Here is an 18,794-nt window from a genome sequence, read left to right as displayed (position 1 = left end):
GCTGAAGGTCCTCATTAAGCCCCGCCCATCCCCTCCACTCCCGCCTCATCTCGGCTGAAGCACCGTCCCTACCAAGCCCGCCCACCCTCCTCCATTCCCGCTGCCTATTGGCTGAAGCGCCCCGATAAACCCCGCCCTCCCCTCCACTCCCGCTTTCCATTGGTCGGGGAGCCCGCCCGTCAGCTGCCGTTGCCGTGGGGACCCCCGCGCGGCACCGCCCAGGGGCGGAGTGAGGCCGCCATGGGGGCGGGCCGGGCCGGGCCGGGCTGGGGGAACGTGGTGGCACCGGTACCGATGCACGGCGCGGAGGAGGCAGTGGTGGCGGGGAGGCCGCGGGTGAGCGCGGCGAGCACGCAGACCGACAGCATGGCCGGTGAGCGCCGCGGGGAGGCGGGTGGAGGCGCCGCTCCCGGCGTTAACGGGGAGCCCGGGGCCGCCAGAAGGATCCGCGCCGGCACCGCAGTGAGGAGAGCCCCCAGGGAAGGGCTTTGGGAACGGGGGAGCTTGGAGCGGCTTGGGGTGGAAGGGACCTTAAAGATCATCTAGTTCTAACCCCCCCTGCCATGGGCAGGGACACCTCCCACTAGATGAGGCTGCCCGTTACACCCATTGCCCCATGTCCTGTCACTGCAAGTGTTTGTAAACAGTCCCTCCCCAGTTTTCTTGTAGCCCCTTCTGGTACTGGGAGGTTGCTGTAAGGTCTTCTCTGAGCCTTCTCTTCTCCAGGCTGAACATCCACAACTCTCTCAGCCTATCCTCATATCAAAGGTGCTCCAGCCCTTTGATCATCTTTGTAGCCCTCCTCTGGACCCATTCCAGCAGCTCCATATCCTTCTTATGTTGAGGATTCCAGAACTGGACGCAATACTCCAGGTGGGGTCTCACAAGAGCGGAATAGAGGGGCAGAATCGCCTCTCTCGACCTGCTGGCCACGCTTCTTTTGATGCAGGCCAGGATACAGTTGGCCTTCTGGGCTGTGAGCGCACACTGCCAGCTCATGTCGAGCTTCTCATCAGTCAGCACCCCCAAATCCTTCTCTGCAGGACTGCTCTCAACCACATCATCCCCATTACATATTAATATGTGTAAAACATAATGTACATAGAACTGCTTGCCTTCTGAGACGCTTCTGCTGACCCCTGTAGCAGGGCCCATGTGTGAATTTAGTAGAGAGCAATTTTCTCACAAAGCTAGGGGGAATGCCCAGGTGAAGAGGATTTTGATAGATTTCATATATCCCATCGCTGCAGTCCCAGGGGAGCGGTGTGTACATACAGATCGACTGTGGGCTGTCTATATATCTGTCAGACTGAGGACTACAACAGAGCTGCCAGGTCTCCTTGTTGGGTTTTATTTCATCCTACTTTTATGAAAATCCTGCTTTGAAGCAAGCCAAGAGCACAAGCTGTGAAAATTAAAACAGTTTCTAGTTTCGTTTTCCCAGACAGAAGAGTGATGTCATTGATTCCCTTCCCCTTGATGGTGTTATGCAGAGTTTTCATTTCATTCTTGTAAGATGACTTCTTACAAGCTTTTCTGAATTTGAACCAGGGACTCCTATGTTGCAGCCACGCCATAATCCTATATTTGACCCATGTCCATATGGGCAGTGCTCTGCTCCTTTTTGCATGATGGTGGAAAGAACTTGTTTTCTTTTTTTTTTTTTTTTTTTTAATAGTTAGGTTTGGAAGGGACCTTAAAGATCATCTAGTTCCAACCCCCCTGCCGTGGGCAGGGACATCCCACTAAAGCAGGCTGCCCAAGGCCCCATCCAACCTGGCCTTGAACCACCTCCAGGGATGGAGCATCCACAACCTCCCTGGGCAACCTGTTCCAGTGTCTCACCACTCTCATGGTGAAGAAATTCTTCCTAATGTCCAGTCTAATTTTGCCCCTCTCCAGTTTATACCCATTCCCCCTGGTTCTATCCCCACAAGCCTTTACGAATAGCCCCTCTCCAGCTTTCCTGTAGGCTCCCTTCAGGTACTGGAAAGTCACTATAAGGTCTCCTCTGAGCCTTCTCTTCTCCAGGCTGAACAAGCCCAAGTCTCTCAACCTGTCCTCCTAGGGAAGGTGCTCCAGCCCTCCGATCTTCTGTAGCTGCTTTAAATTCTGCAAGATGTCTGCTACCTTTTTTTCAGGCTACTTGAATCAGAATTCTCTTCTTCTTGTTGAGCTTAAGGGAATATTTAACTGCCTAAGTGAATAAAAGATGCAGATACATACAGATCATAAGTGTAACCACAGGTCACACTCCGGTGCCACCCCCACCTACTTTCTTTTTTCACCATAATATTCTTCTGCTGCCTGTTGTAAGTTCATGCCAGTCGCCAGCAGTGTTGTAAACCAGTACATTCTTCAGCTTGTTTCCCATGTGTTTGACAGGTCACATTCAGATAAAGCGCAGGAAACAAACAGTAATTCAAACTTGTTTCAGGTGTATTCTGTTTTACATCTACTATGTATGCCAAATTGTAATAATCAGAAAACATGACAGTATATGTGTGAGTTGGTATAAATTGCACCGTTTAGTTTAGCTTGGTATTTGGGAACTGCGTAAGTGTGTGCTACAACAGGAGTGATTGGGGCTGTAATGGGAGTGAACACAAATGCCCATTTAAGAAAACAAATTCTGCTCGTCTAGAAGTGGCTTGTAAACGTACTTTTACAATTTATTTTTAGTACAAGGGATAATAAATCTCCGTGTGTGCTGTTTGCCAAAAACATTTCTAGTACACGTATCTGATAGTGCTACCTAGGTGCCCTTTGCAGAGCTTGTGCACAGTGCGATACCAGAGCTGGGCAGCCTGAGGAGCAGGGGACAGTGTGGCATCGAGTGCTGCTGCTGAGAGGTCTGCAGCTGCTTTCCAAAATCACACTTTTGTGTGAAAAATGCTGCTAAACCACTGACTCAAAAGTGCTATTCGAGTCATGGAGTGCTTATGTTTACCTGCTGTCCTAATAGTTTGGGCTCACAGGCATGTCATTAAACTAACCCTCTTCCCCCTTTACCCCCCCCCGAAGCAGTCTTAGTATATGATTATGTCCCTTCTAAAGTGCTGGAACTATTAAAGAAATGTTTTCCTCTACTATATTCTTGCCTCTGCCTTTTCCTCCTTTGCAAAGGCTTGAATGTTTGTAGTAAGAGATAAAACCAGAGATAATACGATTGGCAGACAGCATACGTGAGACCTGCAGCAGAATATGTGTTCGTTACAGCTCTCTGAAATAGGGATTGGAGCTTTTTCAAAGACTTGGTTAGAATCATAGAATCACCAGGTTGGAAAAGACCTCTTGGATCATCGAGTCCAAGCATTCCTATCTGCTACTAAACCATGTCTCTGAGCACCTCGTCTACTTGTCTTTTAAATACCTCCAGGGATAGTGACTCAACCACCTCCCTGGGCAGCCTGTGCCAGTGCCCAATGACCCTTTCCGTGAAAAATTTTTTTCTGATAGCCAGTCTGAACCTCCCCTGGCACAGCTTGAGGCCTTTCCTCCTTGTCCTGTCACCTGTCATTTGGGAGAAGAGGCCAGCTCCCTCCTCTCCACAACCTCCTTTCAGGTAGTTCTAGACAGCAATGAGGTCTCCCCTCAGCCTCCTCTTCTCAAGGCTAAACAACCCCAGTTCCCTCAGGCTCTCCTCGTGAGACTTGTTCTCCAGCTCCTTCACCAGCTTCGTTGCTCTTCTCTGGACACGCTCCAGAGCCTCAACATCCTTCTTGTAGCGAGGGACCCAGAACTGAACACAGTGTTCGAGGTGTGGTCTCACCAGTGCTGAGTACTTCTGGCCAAGTGTGAGGCAAGACAACTTTACATCTGGAATGGTGCAAGCGTTAGTGAGCAATGTAGTACTTCTTCCTTTTTCATTTGTGGAACATTCAGTGATGCTGAGTGCTGGCCCTCACAGGACAATGTCCAGATTTTGAGTAGAAGCACAACATGGCGTGAGGTGGCAGTCTGAGAAGGGATTCTTTGCTACCCCTCTGGTTACTTAGTCAGCAATGACACCCTGAGCAATAGGTTTAAATTTTTGTAAAAACCTAACCAAAATTTAAATGGGCTGTAAAATCCAGAAGCAGGTTTCTGCGGAACTGATGTGACTGGAAGGTTTCACAGTGGCTGATCTACTACTGCTGTGGGTGTCAGTGTAAGATCATGATGCGTATCTAGGTTTTTTTGCGCTATTCCGTGGTGAGCCTGAAGCTGAATCACAAGCTATGTCTCAGATTTCTGTAAGCATCTGTGATTCGTTTGAGCACATTAAATTATGTGGGATCTGATCTATGATTTCAGCGCTTCACCTCTAGTAGAACTAACTCACTGAATTTCAGTGAAAGTTTCACCACTTTCTCTTGTTGCACAAATCTGATCTCCGCATCCAGATGTGCATGTTCTAAGTTGACGACTACTGCCCTGAAGTGGACCATGTGGATTTAGCTGTTGTCGTACCAGAAGTGGTTGATGTGATGTGTCTGTGGTGTACAAAACTTGGAAAATATTGTTCAAAATTTCAGGTTTCTTTATAAATACTTTTTAAGAAATATTTCTTTTTTTTCCCCTTCTGATGACAGGTCAAATGCCAAGACTTTCTAAGGTCAATCTTTTTACTTTGTTCAGTCTCTGGATGGAGCTCTTTCCCTCGGCTGAGCAACAGAAAAAATCACAGGTAAGATGTCTATCTACATTTACTGTTAATTGGTCTTTCTGAACAGCCCTGCAGTGAATTTAACCTAACTGCTCTTTACATAGCAGATAGTCCAGAGGGGAAAAAAAAGATAATAAACATTTTTCAAATATTGGTTAGAAGTAGAAAAAAATCCACTGGTGGGAGAAAACTAGCAAAATAATTAAATAGCATGTTATTTCTGAAAAACTTTGAAAGGCAAAGTATATCCGACAGGTGAAGAAGCAGTACAAAATGCTGGTGGGTATTTTGAAGAGCATAACAAAGGAGGTATGGTGTGTACCACACACCTCTTAGTATATACTAATTATAACTTTAAAATCAATGTGGTTGATGGTGTATAGATATTCTTTAAAATATCAATGTTCATGGTTGTAGAAGGGTTCTTTTATACAGCGGAGGTGCACAGAGCTACCTGAAATGTTTGCTTATCAAGAACTTGTAGATGACTACCTAGGTGACAATGAAATGAAACTGTCCTTGAGAACGGGTCTTGTAAATAGCTGCCAGTTACATATCAAAGTAGAGGGGCATTTTCAGAGTGTTTCTTTTGTCATCACAGTTCTTTTCAAGGATTACTAGTTAGTGCAGACCATGCCCATCTGCAAAGGTCCATAGCACACATATCGACCAGGACAAAGAAAGAGAGGAAGATTTTTTTGAGTGACAATTAGGCCTGATTTTCAGAGCTTGGTATGTCCCAGACCAGATCTGAAACAGGAGTACATGAGCACTATGTAGACTTCAAAAGCAGTTTCAAATTTAGTAATTCAGTTAAGAATGGCACTAAAGTTACATATGGAGCTTTACAACAGCCTCATTTCTGTAACCGCAAATAAATTGAATAATTTGCAGATCCAAGGCAACAGTGTTTTGGTAGCAGCTGGGTTGAATAATGAGATCTGTTTCACTAGCTTCATCAAACTCTCCTGTATCCAGTTTCCTCATAATACATGGAAATCCAAATGTAAGAGCTCTTGTCTCTGGTGTGCAGGCATTTTCCATGGAAGATTCTTTAGAACCAGCATTCATTTCTATAAATGAAGAGACAGAAATAAAGCTAGAGAAGCTCTTGGCTCTCAGGATGGTCAAGATTAAGACAGAAATTAAATTTATTAGCATTTCCAGATGCAGGATGATTCAGAGGGGTTTTCAACTGTAATTGGCAGAATGTTCAGTGCTGCTTCTGGCTTTTGTTATGGGCAAAGCAATGACCAGAAAAATCAAGAATTTGTGATAAGTCCCTGTTTGAAGTTTGTCAGGGTCACAGCACTCCGATATTAACAGGCACATATAGAATCCCCCCAAAAAAATACAAAGCTTGTTTAATGATTCGTATCACAGTTTGTACTGAAGAGCTATATGCTCTGATCCTGGCTGATTAGTGTTACCCAAGGAAGAGCTGTAACATCTCTATGGACTAGATGCCGTAAAAAAGTAAAATAATAATAGTAATGGATTTTTTCCGTAGGTCAAGAAGAGTGGTCTAGTTGTGGTGAAAAACATGAAGATTGTTGGTCTTCATTGTTCCAGTACTGACTTGCACGCTGGCCAAATTGCTCTCATTAAACACGGATCAAGACTTAAAAACTGTGATCTTTATTTTTCCAGAAAACCATGTTCAACTTGTTTAAAAATGATTGTAAATGGTAAGCAACAACTTGTGGAGTCTATGCTTGAGATTGGTGGTATCACAAAGCCTGTTTGTACTCTGGACTGTTCCAGTTGTGAATGCCAATTCCTAACTTGTGTAGCTTGCACTGATATTTTGTACGAGGCTGAAAATAGTCTTGAATATGCATTTCCTGGAGCTAATGATCAAGCAAATAGTGTTTACTACAGAGACCCTATTTCTGTGTGCAGTTGTGCTTCTCCCTTATGAGTGATGCGCTGCTGAGATTCCAGCTTTCCTGTTGCACTTTGGCAGAGCAGCCCTAAGCCTGATGACAAGGCCTAGATTGCTGCATTTTTCCTTGCCTTCCCATTGCTCGTCAGAGGCACCAGAGGAAGGGTGGTTTCTATGCAGAAATCACAGGGAGTACTTTAGGGTTTCCTTTTCTCAAGTGAGATGAACATAGGTCAGATTATTCACTTCCTGAAATGGAATCTGCTGGTTCAGCCCTCCTGCAAGTGCTGTGTTTTAATCGCAGCAGCTGCTTCTATTAGTGCTAAGATTTTTTTGTTTAGTGTTAGTGTATCTGTTGTAGGCAAGATGCAAAATCTGTCTGTCACAAAGGTCATAGAATGTGGGAAACTCCAATTTTTGTCTATAGTCTGATTATTAAGCCAGGTAACTTCTTAGCACTCAGCATCTGCTAGCATTTTTGTTGTCCAGGTGCCTCTTAAGCAGCACTCAGGGGGCCTTAAAGGAATAAAACTGGGGTTAAGGTATAGTGTGTTGAGTATGAAGTTTATGTTCTGCTGTATTTGCATAGTTCCTTTTGTTGCATTGTCTTCTCTTCCAGCTGGGGTGAACAGGATTTCTTACTGGCCTGCAGACCCTGAAATCAGCTTGCAGAATGAGGCGTCCAATCCCATGACTACTGATGATGCAAAGCTAGATGCCAAAGCAGTAGAAAGACTGAAGTCAAATAGTCGTGCTCGTGTGTGTGTGTTGCTTCAGCCGTTGGTGTGCTATATGGTGCAGTTTGTTGAAGAAACTTCCACCAAATTTGATTTTATTCAAAAAATAGCAAAATCTCAGCCTGACTGTAATACTGACTTTTATACTGCATGTAGACAAGAGAAAATAAAAGAATATGAAAGTTTGTTCCTAATCTCAAATGAGGAAATGCACAAGCAAATACTGATGACAATGGGACTGGAGAACCTCTGTGAAAATCCCTATTTCAGCAACCTTAGGCAAAACATGAAAGATCTTGTCTTGGTCTTGGCGACAGTGGCTGCCAGTGTCCCTGTCTTTGGATGCTTTGGATTTTACAACAGCGAATCACAGCAAACAAATGAAACAGATCATCAGGGTTTGCCCCAAGAAATTGCAAGGCATTGTATGATCCAAGCCAGGCTCCTTGCCTACAGGACAGGTGAGTTGTTACAGTATTTGAGGAAGAACGGGTCTCATGAGTAGAGCAAGTTCCTGAAGTCTTTCTTCTTCCAAATAAGTCCATGAAGCTGCTGAATTTCATTCCTACACCTGTGAAACAGGAGCAGCAGTAATACTGAAAACTACAGGGGTACATGGTGTGTGTGAAAGCACTGAGCTTTTGAAGAGACAACCCAGGCAGGTATTTCATATAGAATGCTAGCAAAGTCTTCCCTGTCAACACGTCCAACACCAATCTGAAAATAGGATACAGCAACATTTAAATTCTTCATGCTGCTCTAAGGCTCTTTTTCACAGAGATTTCACGATATTTTTCTGTTATCAAATAAGTGTCAATATTTTAAGCACATTATGTACCCTTTGTCGGAAAAGACCAGTGAATTGATTCCTTCCAGCAGGGTACTAAATACAGTTATATTAGGTTTCCAAGTTCCAATGTTATTAGTGAAAGTGATTATATATCCAATGGGGTTTTTCTCTGCAAAGACGCTGGAGTTCTGATGAACACATATTCAGGGTGGAAGGGCAGTTTTGGGCTGTTGTTTGATTCAGATGACTTCCATTAGCTACTTTATTCTGTCTGGGTAGCAATGCTACCAAAGCTGGTAGATTCTTCCAGAGAGTACAGAATATGAAGACTTAAAACTTGTTGTTTCTCCTTAGTGATGTGGAGTTTTTTTCACCTAAATAGGATAGTTGCTATTTTTTAACCCTTGTAAACAAATAAGTAGTTCATATTTAAAGCTTATAACAAAACTAATTCCTCAACACATGCAAACAAAAACAACCTATCAAGTTAGGTGCTGAACGTGTCTTGTGACTCATTCAAACTTTACCCTCCATGTTTTAGAACCTTTCCCCTTTTTTGTTGTTGTTTTTTGGGTACCCGCCACGAATTTGGTCACCAAAGGCTGCAGAGGAGATTGGGTTTTCATAAGTAATTCACAAGTTGCATGGAACGAGTTGTGAGGGGTTTTACAGCTGGTGTTTGTATAGAGCAAGATAGAATGACCAAGCTTGAGTACTCATTCTTAGGGCAGCAAAATTCAGTTCTATATGTGCTGTTCAGGGTAGATTTGGGTCGGGTTTTTGAGCAAACTTTTTCCTCTGTAGTTCTGTAATGAAGTCCTAGTTCTCCATGAAATTCAAATACATAACATCATACACACACATTTAGTTGATTTACATTGTCATATAGGTGGATATAAGGGGAGCAAGATGAGATATTTTCTATGCTGGCTTAATATACATCAGTGACTAATAAATGTACACAATATAAATAAAGTTTATCAGCCTTCATAAAATACGTCTTTGTCAGGAAAGACCCTCTTTGAGTGATTGTGTGTGGTAGTCATACTAAAGATGATGGAAATGGTTAATTGAAAAGTTTTTATCTACAGTATTGATCACTGGAAGCCTGAAACCTTTTTTTCTTCTTGATATGCTCTGTTTTAACTGGTCAAAACTCTCATGAATAGCCACTGAGGAAGGCTGCTGATTTCCATCAAAATCTTCCAAGCTACGTAATGAAAGTTCTGTTCCAGTTTTCCTGTGAAACACCCCCCAAATTCTGATTGTTAACAGTTTGTCTCTGAATGAGATATAAAATACAACTAATTCTGATAGGAATTCAGACCATAGAACCGTAAACCTAAGGAATGGGAGAAATTAAATAATTAAATTAATTAGTAAATAATCGGAAGGGTTTTATCAGTTTGCCATCTCACATCAGTGAACCTGTCCACATATATTCTTGGCACGCATTTTCTTATCTGATAAATGTATTGGTTGCTTCTTAGCATTTGTGAACAAACATACCTAGCAAAGTCTTAGAATGGGTGGCCTTGCAGTTAAAGCATACGCGGGTTTTGCAGTAGACCCATATAACTTCGAAGCTCTTAATCTTTCTGTATTTCTTTTGTCTTGTCCATGCAGCAACAATGAATGCATTCCTTACTCTAGGTTGTCATATGTTAACGTATAGGTAACTTAGAAGTACTTTATTTGTTACTTACTGCTAAAATGTTATGTATTTTAGAGGATCATAAAACGGGAGTTGGAGCTATTATTTGGGCAGAGGAAAAATCAGTAAGTATTGACAAAATTACTTTTTCTTGCACTCACAATTCATACACTTGTACCTGCTTTGAGTGTGCTATTTTGCTTTAAGTTTATACATGTGCATCTTCATACACACGCACAACGCTATCAAAAGCTTGCACTTCTCATTCTTTAGTAACTAAGTTAATGACATTGTTGGGCTGTCAAGATGAAGGGGAAGTATATATTAGTTTAGTAACAATCAAAGTGTCTCTGCTTGGCCTTTCAGCGTTCTTGCTTCCCTAGTCATTGAAAGTTATTCTAGGTGTCCTGGCTACACAATTTTCACCACAGCTGTGCTTGCCCTGCATGGTCCCTCTTTGCAGCTCTCTTGAAAATGCCTCAGTGCAATCACCAGTGCAGTCCTCTGGAGGACTTTTGTTGCAACTAAAGTGCTGTACTAGCTGCAGCATGATCATTTTTGTGTCATAGAATCGTAGAATTGTAGAACAGTTTGGGTTGGAAGGGACCTTAAAGATCATCTAGTTCCAATCCCCCTGCCAGGGATTGGACAGGGACATCCCCCTAGATCAGGCTGCTCAAGGCCCCGTCCGACCTGGCCTTGAACACCTCCAGGGATGAAACACCCACAGCTTCCCTGGACAACCTGTGCCAGTGCCTCACCACTCTCGTGGTGAAGAAATTCTTCTTTAGGTCAAGTCTCAATCTGCCCCTCTCCAGTTTGTAGCCATTCCCCCTCATCCTATCACTGCAAGCCTTTGTGAACAGTCCCTCCCCAGTTTTCTTGTAGGCCCATGATGGGTGAAAGTGATGTTTTTCTACAAATATTGTTACTGTACTTTTTCCCATCCAAACAAAAAATTCTTATTCCTTTATGTCTCTAATTATGTATGTTACCAATCCCAAGAAGCCTCATTCTTCAGGCAGCTGCAACATACACTTAATTATTTTTTTTTAGCAGTCATCACTTGCTTGTTACTATTTTGATTTTTGTTCTGATGGCAAGCGCCAGTTGCTACTTTGCCAGCCCATTGGCCAGTGGGTCTGTTGAGAGGCAGGTGAAACACAATCCAGACCAATCGGGGTCTAACTCCAGCTGTCTTTAATTTCTTATGTTGCAGAAAGTCTTAAGGACTATATCCCTCAGACTTTTTGTTCCTGCTATCGGTATTACTTGCTGAAGGAAAGCCTCTAAAGCCTGGTGCAGTGTGTTCTCTGCAGTGTTACAGTTTGCCCCTGTGTCTTCTCTGGAGCTTAACAGAAAAGCTCTTTAGAGTCACGGAGCAGTTAGCAAGAGCCGAGTTCTCTTTTTCTCTCTTAACTGCTGTAACTTGATGTGAACTGATAATGTGAAATTATACATTACACAACACTTTGACGTAGTGCTTGGTTTAAATATCTCCAGATTTGTTGCTTTGCTTACTGTTGCAGAGAAGCTGTGATGGGACAGGAGCAATGTATTTTGTAGGCTGTGGTTACAATGCTTTTCCTGTTGGATCAGAATATGCTGATTTTCCACACATGGATGATAAACAGAAGGATCGGGAAATCAGAAAGTTCAGATACATTATACATGCGGAGCAGAACGCCTTGACATTCAGGTAATTGGTCTGGTTTTAACACAGGCAAGAACGAGACAGTTCAGAAACAATTCCGTGACAAATGCATGATGTCACTGTGATGAAGTGTGGATTGCAGTGGTCTTGTTTATGCCTATGATGCAGAACTTGGATGTGCAGGGGCACTGTCAGCTTCTGGAGTTTCTTTAGACTTCTTACATGAACTTGGTTTTTAAAGGTGGTTCACTCCAATGCATGGCTGCTGGAGTAGATAGTGCAGCACTTCTTTGCTTGCTCTTAGAGTTATCATTTTTTACTATTCAAAACTATCAGGATATAAAATATGGAATTCTGTTTTCTGACTGCTTGTAGGTGTCGAGAAATAAAGCCAGATGAGAGAAGCATGATATTTGTGACAAAATGTCCGTGCGATGAATGCGTCCCTTTGATTAAAGGGGCTGGTATCAAGCAGATCTATGCAGGAGATGTTGATGCTGGAAAAAAGAAAGCAGACATATCCTATATGAAGTTTGGTGAACTTGAGGGTGTTAGCAAATTTACAGTAAGTGTCTAAATGTACAATATTCTATAAACTGTGGGCAGCTGTGGGGGGAAGAGTGGAATGAGCAGTCCTCTACAGCCAGCACAGAGGAGTGTTTTCTTGTGCTGTTTGGTCAAGTGAGTGGAACTGAGAGGTTATTCTGTCACAACACTGGAGAGAAGTGCTGTGCAATATGCCAGCTGGTGGCGCCAAGTCTGTCTGTTTTCTGTAAACTCCTTGCCGATTTCCCTTTTAACTCCTTGCTGTTGTTTGAGGTGGTCCCTTCACACTCTGGAGTCCTCTTCAAGCCTCTGTGTCGCAGCATGGCAGCTGATGGGGCGACCACGATGTGAATTTGTAGACCAGTCCAGCAGCTTCTGAAAGAGCTGTGGTGGGTTTTGAAGCTGGCCCGGTGCACCTGCGCTCCAGGTGCTCAGCATGACAAACTGCAGCACTGTCACTTTGGGCAGGCTCGTTTCCACTTCTTGGGAGAGTAAATGGCCACACATCCCTTAATAGCTTTTTACCCTCAAACCAAGTGTGTGTTGGAGGGGGGAGCCCTTTATTTCCTGCCTCACACCTAGTCATGCCTTACAGTGAAGGATTGTAGTGTATTTTTTCTTTTGGCTTTTGGTCTTCTGTAACAAGTAAACTTTTCCTCCTTCTTTTACCAGTGGCAACTAAATCCATTGCACGCTAATGCCCTTGACTTCCATGACTCCACAGCCAGGGAAAGTAAGTATTTTTTCATTAATTCATTTTATGACTGAAGTCAATAATGAGGTCAAGTTTTAAGCAAGCCTGAATCCCTCTGGGATTGATTAGTCTTAATTAATCTTGATTTTGATCGGTTAAATTTTGCTATAAAAACTTCTCTGAGCTATATGAGTAGGTGAACTAATCACAAGTGAAAAACATAAGTTTGTTTAAACAAATGCTTGGCATTAATGGACACGTTACAAAATCTACCAATGCTATTGTTAGTGCTATGTTTTGCAAATAGACCATTTCAGACTACTTTATCACGTTGTAGATTTTGTTCTGTAAAAAATTTTTTAGATCATAAGGAATGCCATTCTTTTCAAGAGAAATTGGACTCAGAGGAGTCATTTAAATATGACCTGCAGAACATTTCAGTGCTTCTTTTATAAAGTAGAATCTATGCCAGTGCTTTTTAATCGACATTTTTTTGTGTGTGTATACACAAATATATAAAGGCCACAAAATCCTTGTCGACCTGCACCTGAAAACAGTGTTTAAATGAGTGTTATGTTGAAGCCTTTTTGTGCTAAAAAAGGGACCCACCATTGGCATCTACTGTCAGCTACCAGTGCTTAAAATGTTTCTCATCCAGAGGTGAAATTAATGTGGAAAAAGAACCTGAATATTTTTTGTGCCTCAAGCATTAAGAAGTGGAACGTAATGATAGGGAGTTGGCAGTTACCAGAAGCACGGAACACCATGCTAAGAGCATAAAATAGACTGAAGGTGGTTTTTGTAGCACATGAATAGCCAAGCTAATTCCTAACATAGTGAGCTACATTAGTGGAGCAGTCTCTTTGTTAGCTATTTCCTTATGAGCTGAGGGGAAAGGGAGGGCAGAAGGGCTCAAGGTGGTGTTTATGGCATTAGTAATCACTGCAAAATGTTAGAGCTTGTTTGTCCCTCTCTCTGCTAACATTTTTTTAGACCCAGCTGGCAAAAGCTTCATCCTGGGTACTTTCTTTGACAACCTTTAACAGGGCTCATTTTTCTAACAGTGTTTTCTTCAAGATGGTACGCTTGCATTTTAAACACTGACCTCTTTTAAGTTGCTGTTTTTTCTTAATATGTTTCTTTTACTATGATTAATGCATGTTCCACTGTATGGGAAGAAGCCAAGCATCCCCACCCCAGTTATTCCTCACCCAGTGTTATTCCATGATGCCTGTATGTCTTGAGTATTTAGACAATGCTTGTTATTACATTAATGTTTCACACATTTTTTTCTTTAGATGGGGTCCAGAAAATAAAATCACTAGATGACCAGCAGCACCAAAACAAGAAACTGTGTCTTGGTCACTATTGAATAATTAAGCACTTCTGCAGTCTCACTCTGTACTTTTGATAATGCGGCTTGTTTGCACTTTCAAATAAGGAAAAGTTTTATTTATTGTTTGGAAAGTGATTTTTAGAATAAGTTTATTTATGATGTCTTAATGTTTTACTGAATCACCTGAAGGTCTTTTTAATTTAGAAGTTCCTGGCAAAAAATGTTGCTTGTATTTTCTGTGAAACGTTTGCTAATCATTTTTAACACATTAAAAAAATACTGAAAGTCTATTTCTGGTCAGTCAGAGTAATAATAAAATGGTATCTGTCTTGTATTGAGATTGAGGGAATGGATTTCTGCATTCTGGGCTAGCAGAATGCAGAAATAAGCCCTAGTTCTTCAAGTACAATCATCAAGGCAGTCTTCTAGGAAATGGCAGATAAATAATCACTAGCAATTATTCCTATTCCTGAAAGTGGCTTTTGCTTCTTGGTCTGTTTGTATAAAGGAGGCAAAGCCACTGGGTTAGCAGTCATTGCTAGGTAGGTGATTTGGAGATCCAGCTTGTCTCTCATACATACCCTCTTCCAATCACCATAGCAGCAGAGCTGTTTAGTTTTGTGGTACTTGCATTGCTGCTTTGTGTGCTTCCTCAAGTGCAACCCATCTGAATTAATGGAGACAAAGATTAACTTTGCTTTTACTCAGCTTCTGTATGCAGGCCTAAGAGAATTTGGCTCTGTGCATCTCACTGGCCCTTACAAACCATGTGAAGATTGCTACTGTTCAGGTTTTGTTAATCTGTATTAACAGCCTGCTAGGACTGGAGAATGTAATAAGCTGCCAGATCATAAAATCATAGAATGGTTTGGGTCAGAAGGGACCTTAAAGATCATCTAGTTCAACCCCCCTGCCACGGGCAGGGACACCTCCCACTAGATCAGGCTGCCCAAGGCCCCATCCAGCCTGGCCTTGAACACCTCTAGGGATGGGACAGCCACAACTTTCTTGGATGGGGTGGAACCAGTGGAACAACCCAAATCCTTTCAGGTGCCAGTCTCTTGGATGACTCCGTGTGGAGCAAGCATGACTTTACCAGCCAGTGAAAGTGCAACCTGACGTTGTTGATTTGAGGGTGTGCTGGGTAGGTAATGGGTGACCAGAATGGAGTGTTGTGTCCTGCATCTTTTGAGAGGTCGCTCTTCTTACTTCTATTTGTTTGCTGCTTTGAATATGACCTCTAGCTGTTTGTTTTAGTAGGTGCTCCCAGACTTGCTGTTCATTCCTCTGCTCAGCTCTCAAGTCAAACACCTTAAACCTTTTTCTGCTGCTGCTGCTGTGATATATAAACAGCCTTTGCTCAATTCTTTCATGCATCTTGTCCTTGCTGGCCTCCTTAAAGTCCTGGAAAAGGAGTCATGTCTTAAGATGCTGCTGCAGGTTCTGTTTGTTTGATTTAGACTTTGGAAAAGGTTGGAACTAGATAGCAAAGCTGTGACTGGATAAGCTGTGACTGGATAGCGTGCAAAGCATCCTTTAATGTGGCATTAATTTTGTGCAGTCTGTTCTCACACAGTTTATCTACTGGCCCTGTAACATAAGGTACAGCTTAAGGTACAACTTAGGTTGGAGCTGTAGCAAGGAGCTGTGATTCCCCATGGCTCATACTCATTCTTGAGTACCTGGACATCAGAGCTGAGGAACGCTTGTGTCCTTTTACCATCATGAGAACTCTCTGGAACTGGAGAAGTTGCTGTTTTTGTGAGCCTGGTTAGACCAAAGGCAACTCTAGAGTTGCTGGTTGAGTGTGGCATGTGTGTTATTGGCAGCAGAAATCTCATCAGGCTGACCTCCTGCACCACTGCTGCCTTGGTGAGCAGGGACTCAGACAGCTTCATCTCCCAGGACCATCTCCCAGGTGGTGAATGAAGGAGAAAATCTGACACTGTTTGTCAGTTAAGGGAAGTATGGTGAAATCCATTTTTGCATCACACCACAAAAGAGAGCTTTTTCACAATAGCTCAGGAGGAAATGGCTGAACTGCCACTTCACCAGGTCTTGTAATCTAGTGTGGAGGAACCTGGGTCCTGAATTTGGGACCAGCAGATCCAGCTGCAAGAGTTCTATGCCTTATCTGTCAGATTCAGATTCTGGGGCCTGGGAATTAAGTTATTGGTCTGGATGCTGTGCAAGCCTCAGAAAGACAGTTTTTTCCTTTCAAGGATTGTGTAGTTTCATTGTTTGTAACTTCTGTATGAGGTTAAAGTCAAATGTTGGTGTTTCATAAGCAAGGTTATAACCTGGTTTTAAGTCTTAAATACCTTACTTTGGCATATGTCCCCACCACCACCACTTGTAAACATCTTGTGTTAGATTATTCTGGGCTTCTTCTAAAGATCAGAAAAACACGGTCCAGATTAGAGTAAAAAGTCCGCCCCACCCACTTAAACCTTCCTGTTTCCATAATCCATTGGCAACACTCTTCTACGAGCAGGGGTAAAAACAGGGTCAGGTTTAAAGCCTCAAGTTTTATACTGATGAGCTAGCTGGTATCAGAATCAGTAAAGAAGCTTCTGTCTGAATTGGAGTGGCCGAAATTGAAAAGTCCCTGAAACATGACAGGTGGCTTGGGGTGCATGGAGAGGTAAATCAAGATACAAGTCAAATATCACACACATTGAATAACTACACTGCAGTGAATGCTGCTGGAAACCTGTACCTCAGAAGGAGTTAAGATTTTACCCTTACTTTTTCTTGAGTTTTAAAGAGGATTTTTGTACTAAACTTTCCCTGAAACCTGGAATTGATTGTAGGGCTGAAGGCTTGGAAGTCTGGCTTTATTTCTGTCTCCCCAAATTTCTACAGATTCCTTCAAAGGTTCACAAAGTTCTGTAGGATGTGACTACCAATATAACCCAACTTCTATAATTCCCACTAGGATTACAAAGCAGAGTCTTTATCCTGGCCAACAGGAACAATGTGAATGGGCTTTCTCTCTCAACCCATGGACTCTCTAAGTGCTGCTGTGTATGTCACCTGCTTTCTGGGAGAGCCACGGAAAACTGGACATCTCCTACAGTGCTTATTTTGCAAACAAACTCTAGGGTGTTTGTTTCTTATAAAAGGAACAATGTATTTAAAATTATGAAATGTGAAAGCTATATATTTTATATATTATATGAAATTTCCATATGCATTTTGGGTCTCTTCCATTCATTTCAGCAGTTGCTTTAATTGCAGGTATTAACTATCCAATAATAATTTGGCCTCTTGACTGAGAATTACAGAAATTCTCTGTTAATTGTCTGCCTTACAGCAAAACATGTTTTCTACTAATAAATTAATCCAACAGTGAGTACTGAAGTGTATTTTTAAGTGTTTGGGTCATTAGAAACATTACAGAATGCTTTGAAATGCTCATACCTTTTACCACCTCACTGCTTTCCTTTCTTCTGCTGGCCCAGCTGTTTGCTGAGCTGCATCGCTTCCCTCTGCCCTTCTCCAAGAATTTGTCCCAGCATGAGACTGTGCCTCCTGCTAGCCCAGGGTGAGGGTAGGGATCCCCTCCCTCAGCTTTGCGAGCATTGATGAGCATTAATTCCCTCTTTCTTGGGAGAGTAAGCTTGTTTCTTGGTTAGAAGCAATAGAAGGGGGTGAAGCTTTGACCATCCAGAAGTAAAACTGGTCCCTGCTGCACCTCCTGCCTTGCTGCCTTGGGATGCAGGCATCTTTGATCCCTAGTCACGGCTAGTGGCGGGGGGGGGGGTGTCGCTGTAAGGATCAGGCCAAGGGCTGTGCTGGTCACAGTGCAGCTGAAGGGGAGCAGGCCTGTAGCATGAAGCAGGTGATGCCGAAGGCCTGACCCATCAGGGGTTTTACACCCATCGAGCTGCAGCCCAGTCCTGCGGACATGCCTGTTGGCTAGCGGAGTGCATTAGAGCTATTCCTACAGCTCGTTATCCTGTTTAATTTCATTTGAAAGGATCCCACTCAATGCACTCTTAAGACCAGCTCTTGTCATGGAGCGACTGGCAGTAAGTGGAGACAGATGGGGGATGGATTTCAGAAGCACTCTTGAACTGAAATGTCATTGTAGACACACAGTGAGCAGTCGGTAGGACAGGGTCAGCTGGGCTGGCAAAGGGACAGGCTTCCCAGAGCCATGTTTAATGTGAAGACTACTCTGAAAAGCTTTGCAGTCCTCTAAATGGATCTTTTTGTTTCAGCCATTCTGCCTGTGAAAGAGACTTCAAATATCTGTTTGGCTTTAATTTGTTAGATCCATGAAGCAACATTGCTTGGAGACTACATTGCAAAGGCAGCAGATGATGATGCCAGTTTCACAGAATCACAGAATCCTTTAGGTTGGAAAAGACCTTTAAGATCATCAAGTCCAACACTTAACTCAGCACTGCCAAGTCTACTGCTAAACTATGTCCCTAAGCACCACATGTAGGTGTCTTTTCGATACCTCCAGGAATGGGGACTCAAACACTTCACTGGGCAGCCTGTTCCGGTGCTTGACAACCCTTTCAGTGAAGAGGTTTTTTCTAATATCCTGCCTAAACCTCCTCTGGCATAACTTGAGGCCATTTCCTCTCATCCTGTCACTTGTTACTTGGGAGAAGATACCAACAGCAGCCTCGCTATAAACTTCTTTCTAATAGCTCTGAGTTCACATATCACTCATGAAGGTGGTCACAGTGCCACTTGTGCAGAGCCAAACTTTCTGCACAGAAAGGTACTTGCAGGGAATTGTCAAACATTTGCTGATCTTCCTTGGGATCCTTGTCTTTTCCCAGAGCTGCACAGCTGTGTGCTAAGGTGCCGCTTTGTCTCCTGCACACACA

General features: G+C 42.9%; 1 protein-coding gene across 3 annotated transcripts; it reads left to right on the top strand.

Annotated features, from left to right (window-relative positions):
* Nucleotides 1-230: 230 nt before the first annotated feature.
* Nucleotides 231-17,299, top strand: CDADC1 (cytidine and dCMP deaminase domain containing 1). 3 transcript variants are annotated; one of them, XR_008447285.1, is made up of 10 exons: nucleotides 231-373; nucleotides 4,575-4,669; nucleotides 6,159-6,336; nucleotides 7,153-7,731; nucleotides 9,790-9,839; nucleotides 11,244-11,413; nucleotides 11,744-11,933; nucleotides 12,188-12,303; nucleotides 12,587-12,647; nucleotides 13,907-13,967. XR_008447285.1 is itself a non-coding variant. In XM_054050330.1 (9 exons), exons 1-9 carry the CDS (start codon nucleotides 241-243, stop codon nucleotides 13,978-13,980), a joined length of 1,530 nt encoding a protein of 509 aa, XP_053906305.1. In that variant the 5' UTR covers nucleotides 231-240; the 3' UTR covers nucleotides 13,981-17,299. The 3 variants fall into 3 exon arrangements, 1 of the variants encoding a protein (XP_053906305.1); XR_008447284.1 differs by having other exon boundaries at nucleotides 12,188-12,647; nucleotides 13,907-17,299; XM_054050330.1 differs by lacking the exon at nucleotides 12,188-12,303 and having other exon boundaries at nucleotides 13,907-17,299.
* The last annotated feature ends 1,495 nt before the right edge of the window (nucleotides 17,300-18,794 follow it).

This window comes from Cuculus canorus, chromosome 1 (genome assembly GCF_017976375.1).
Source record: "Cuculus canorus isolate bCucCan1 chromosome 1, bCucCan1.pri, whole genome shotgun sequence".
Lineage (NCBI taxonomy): Eukaryota > Metazoa > Chordata > Aves > Cuculiformes > Cuculidae > Cuculus > Cuculus canorus.
The sequence above is the reverse complement of the archived record's forward strand: the minus strand, read 5'-3'. Positions and strand labels throughout refer to the sequence as shown.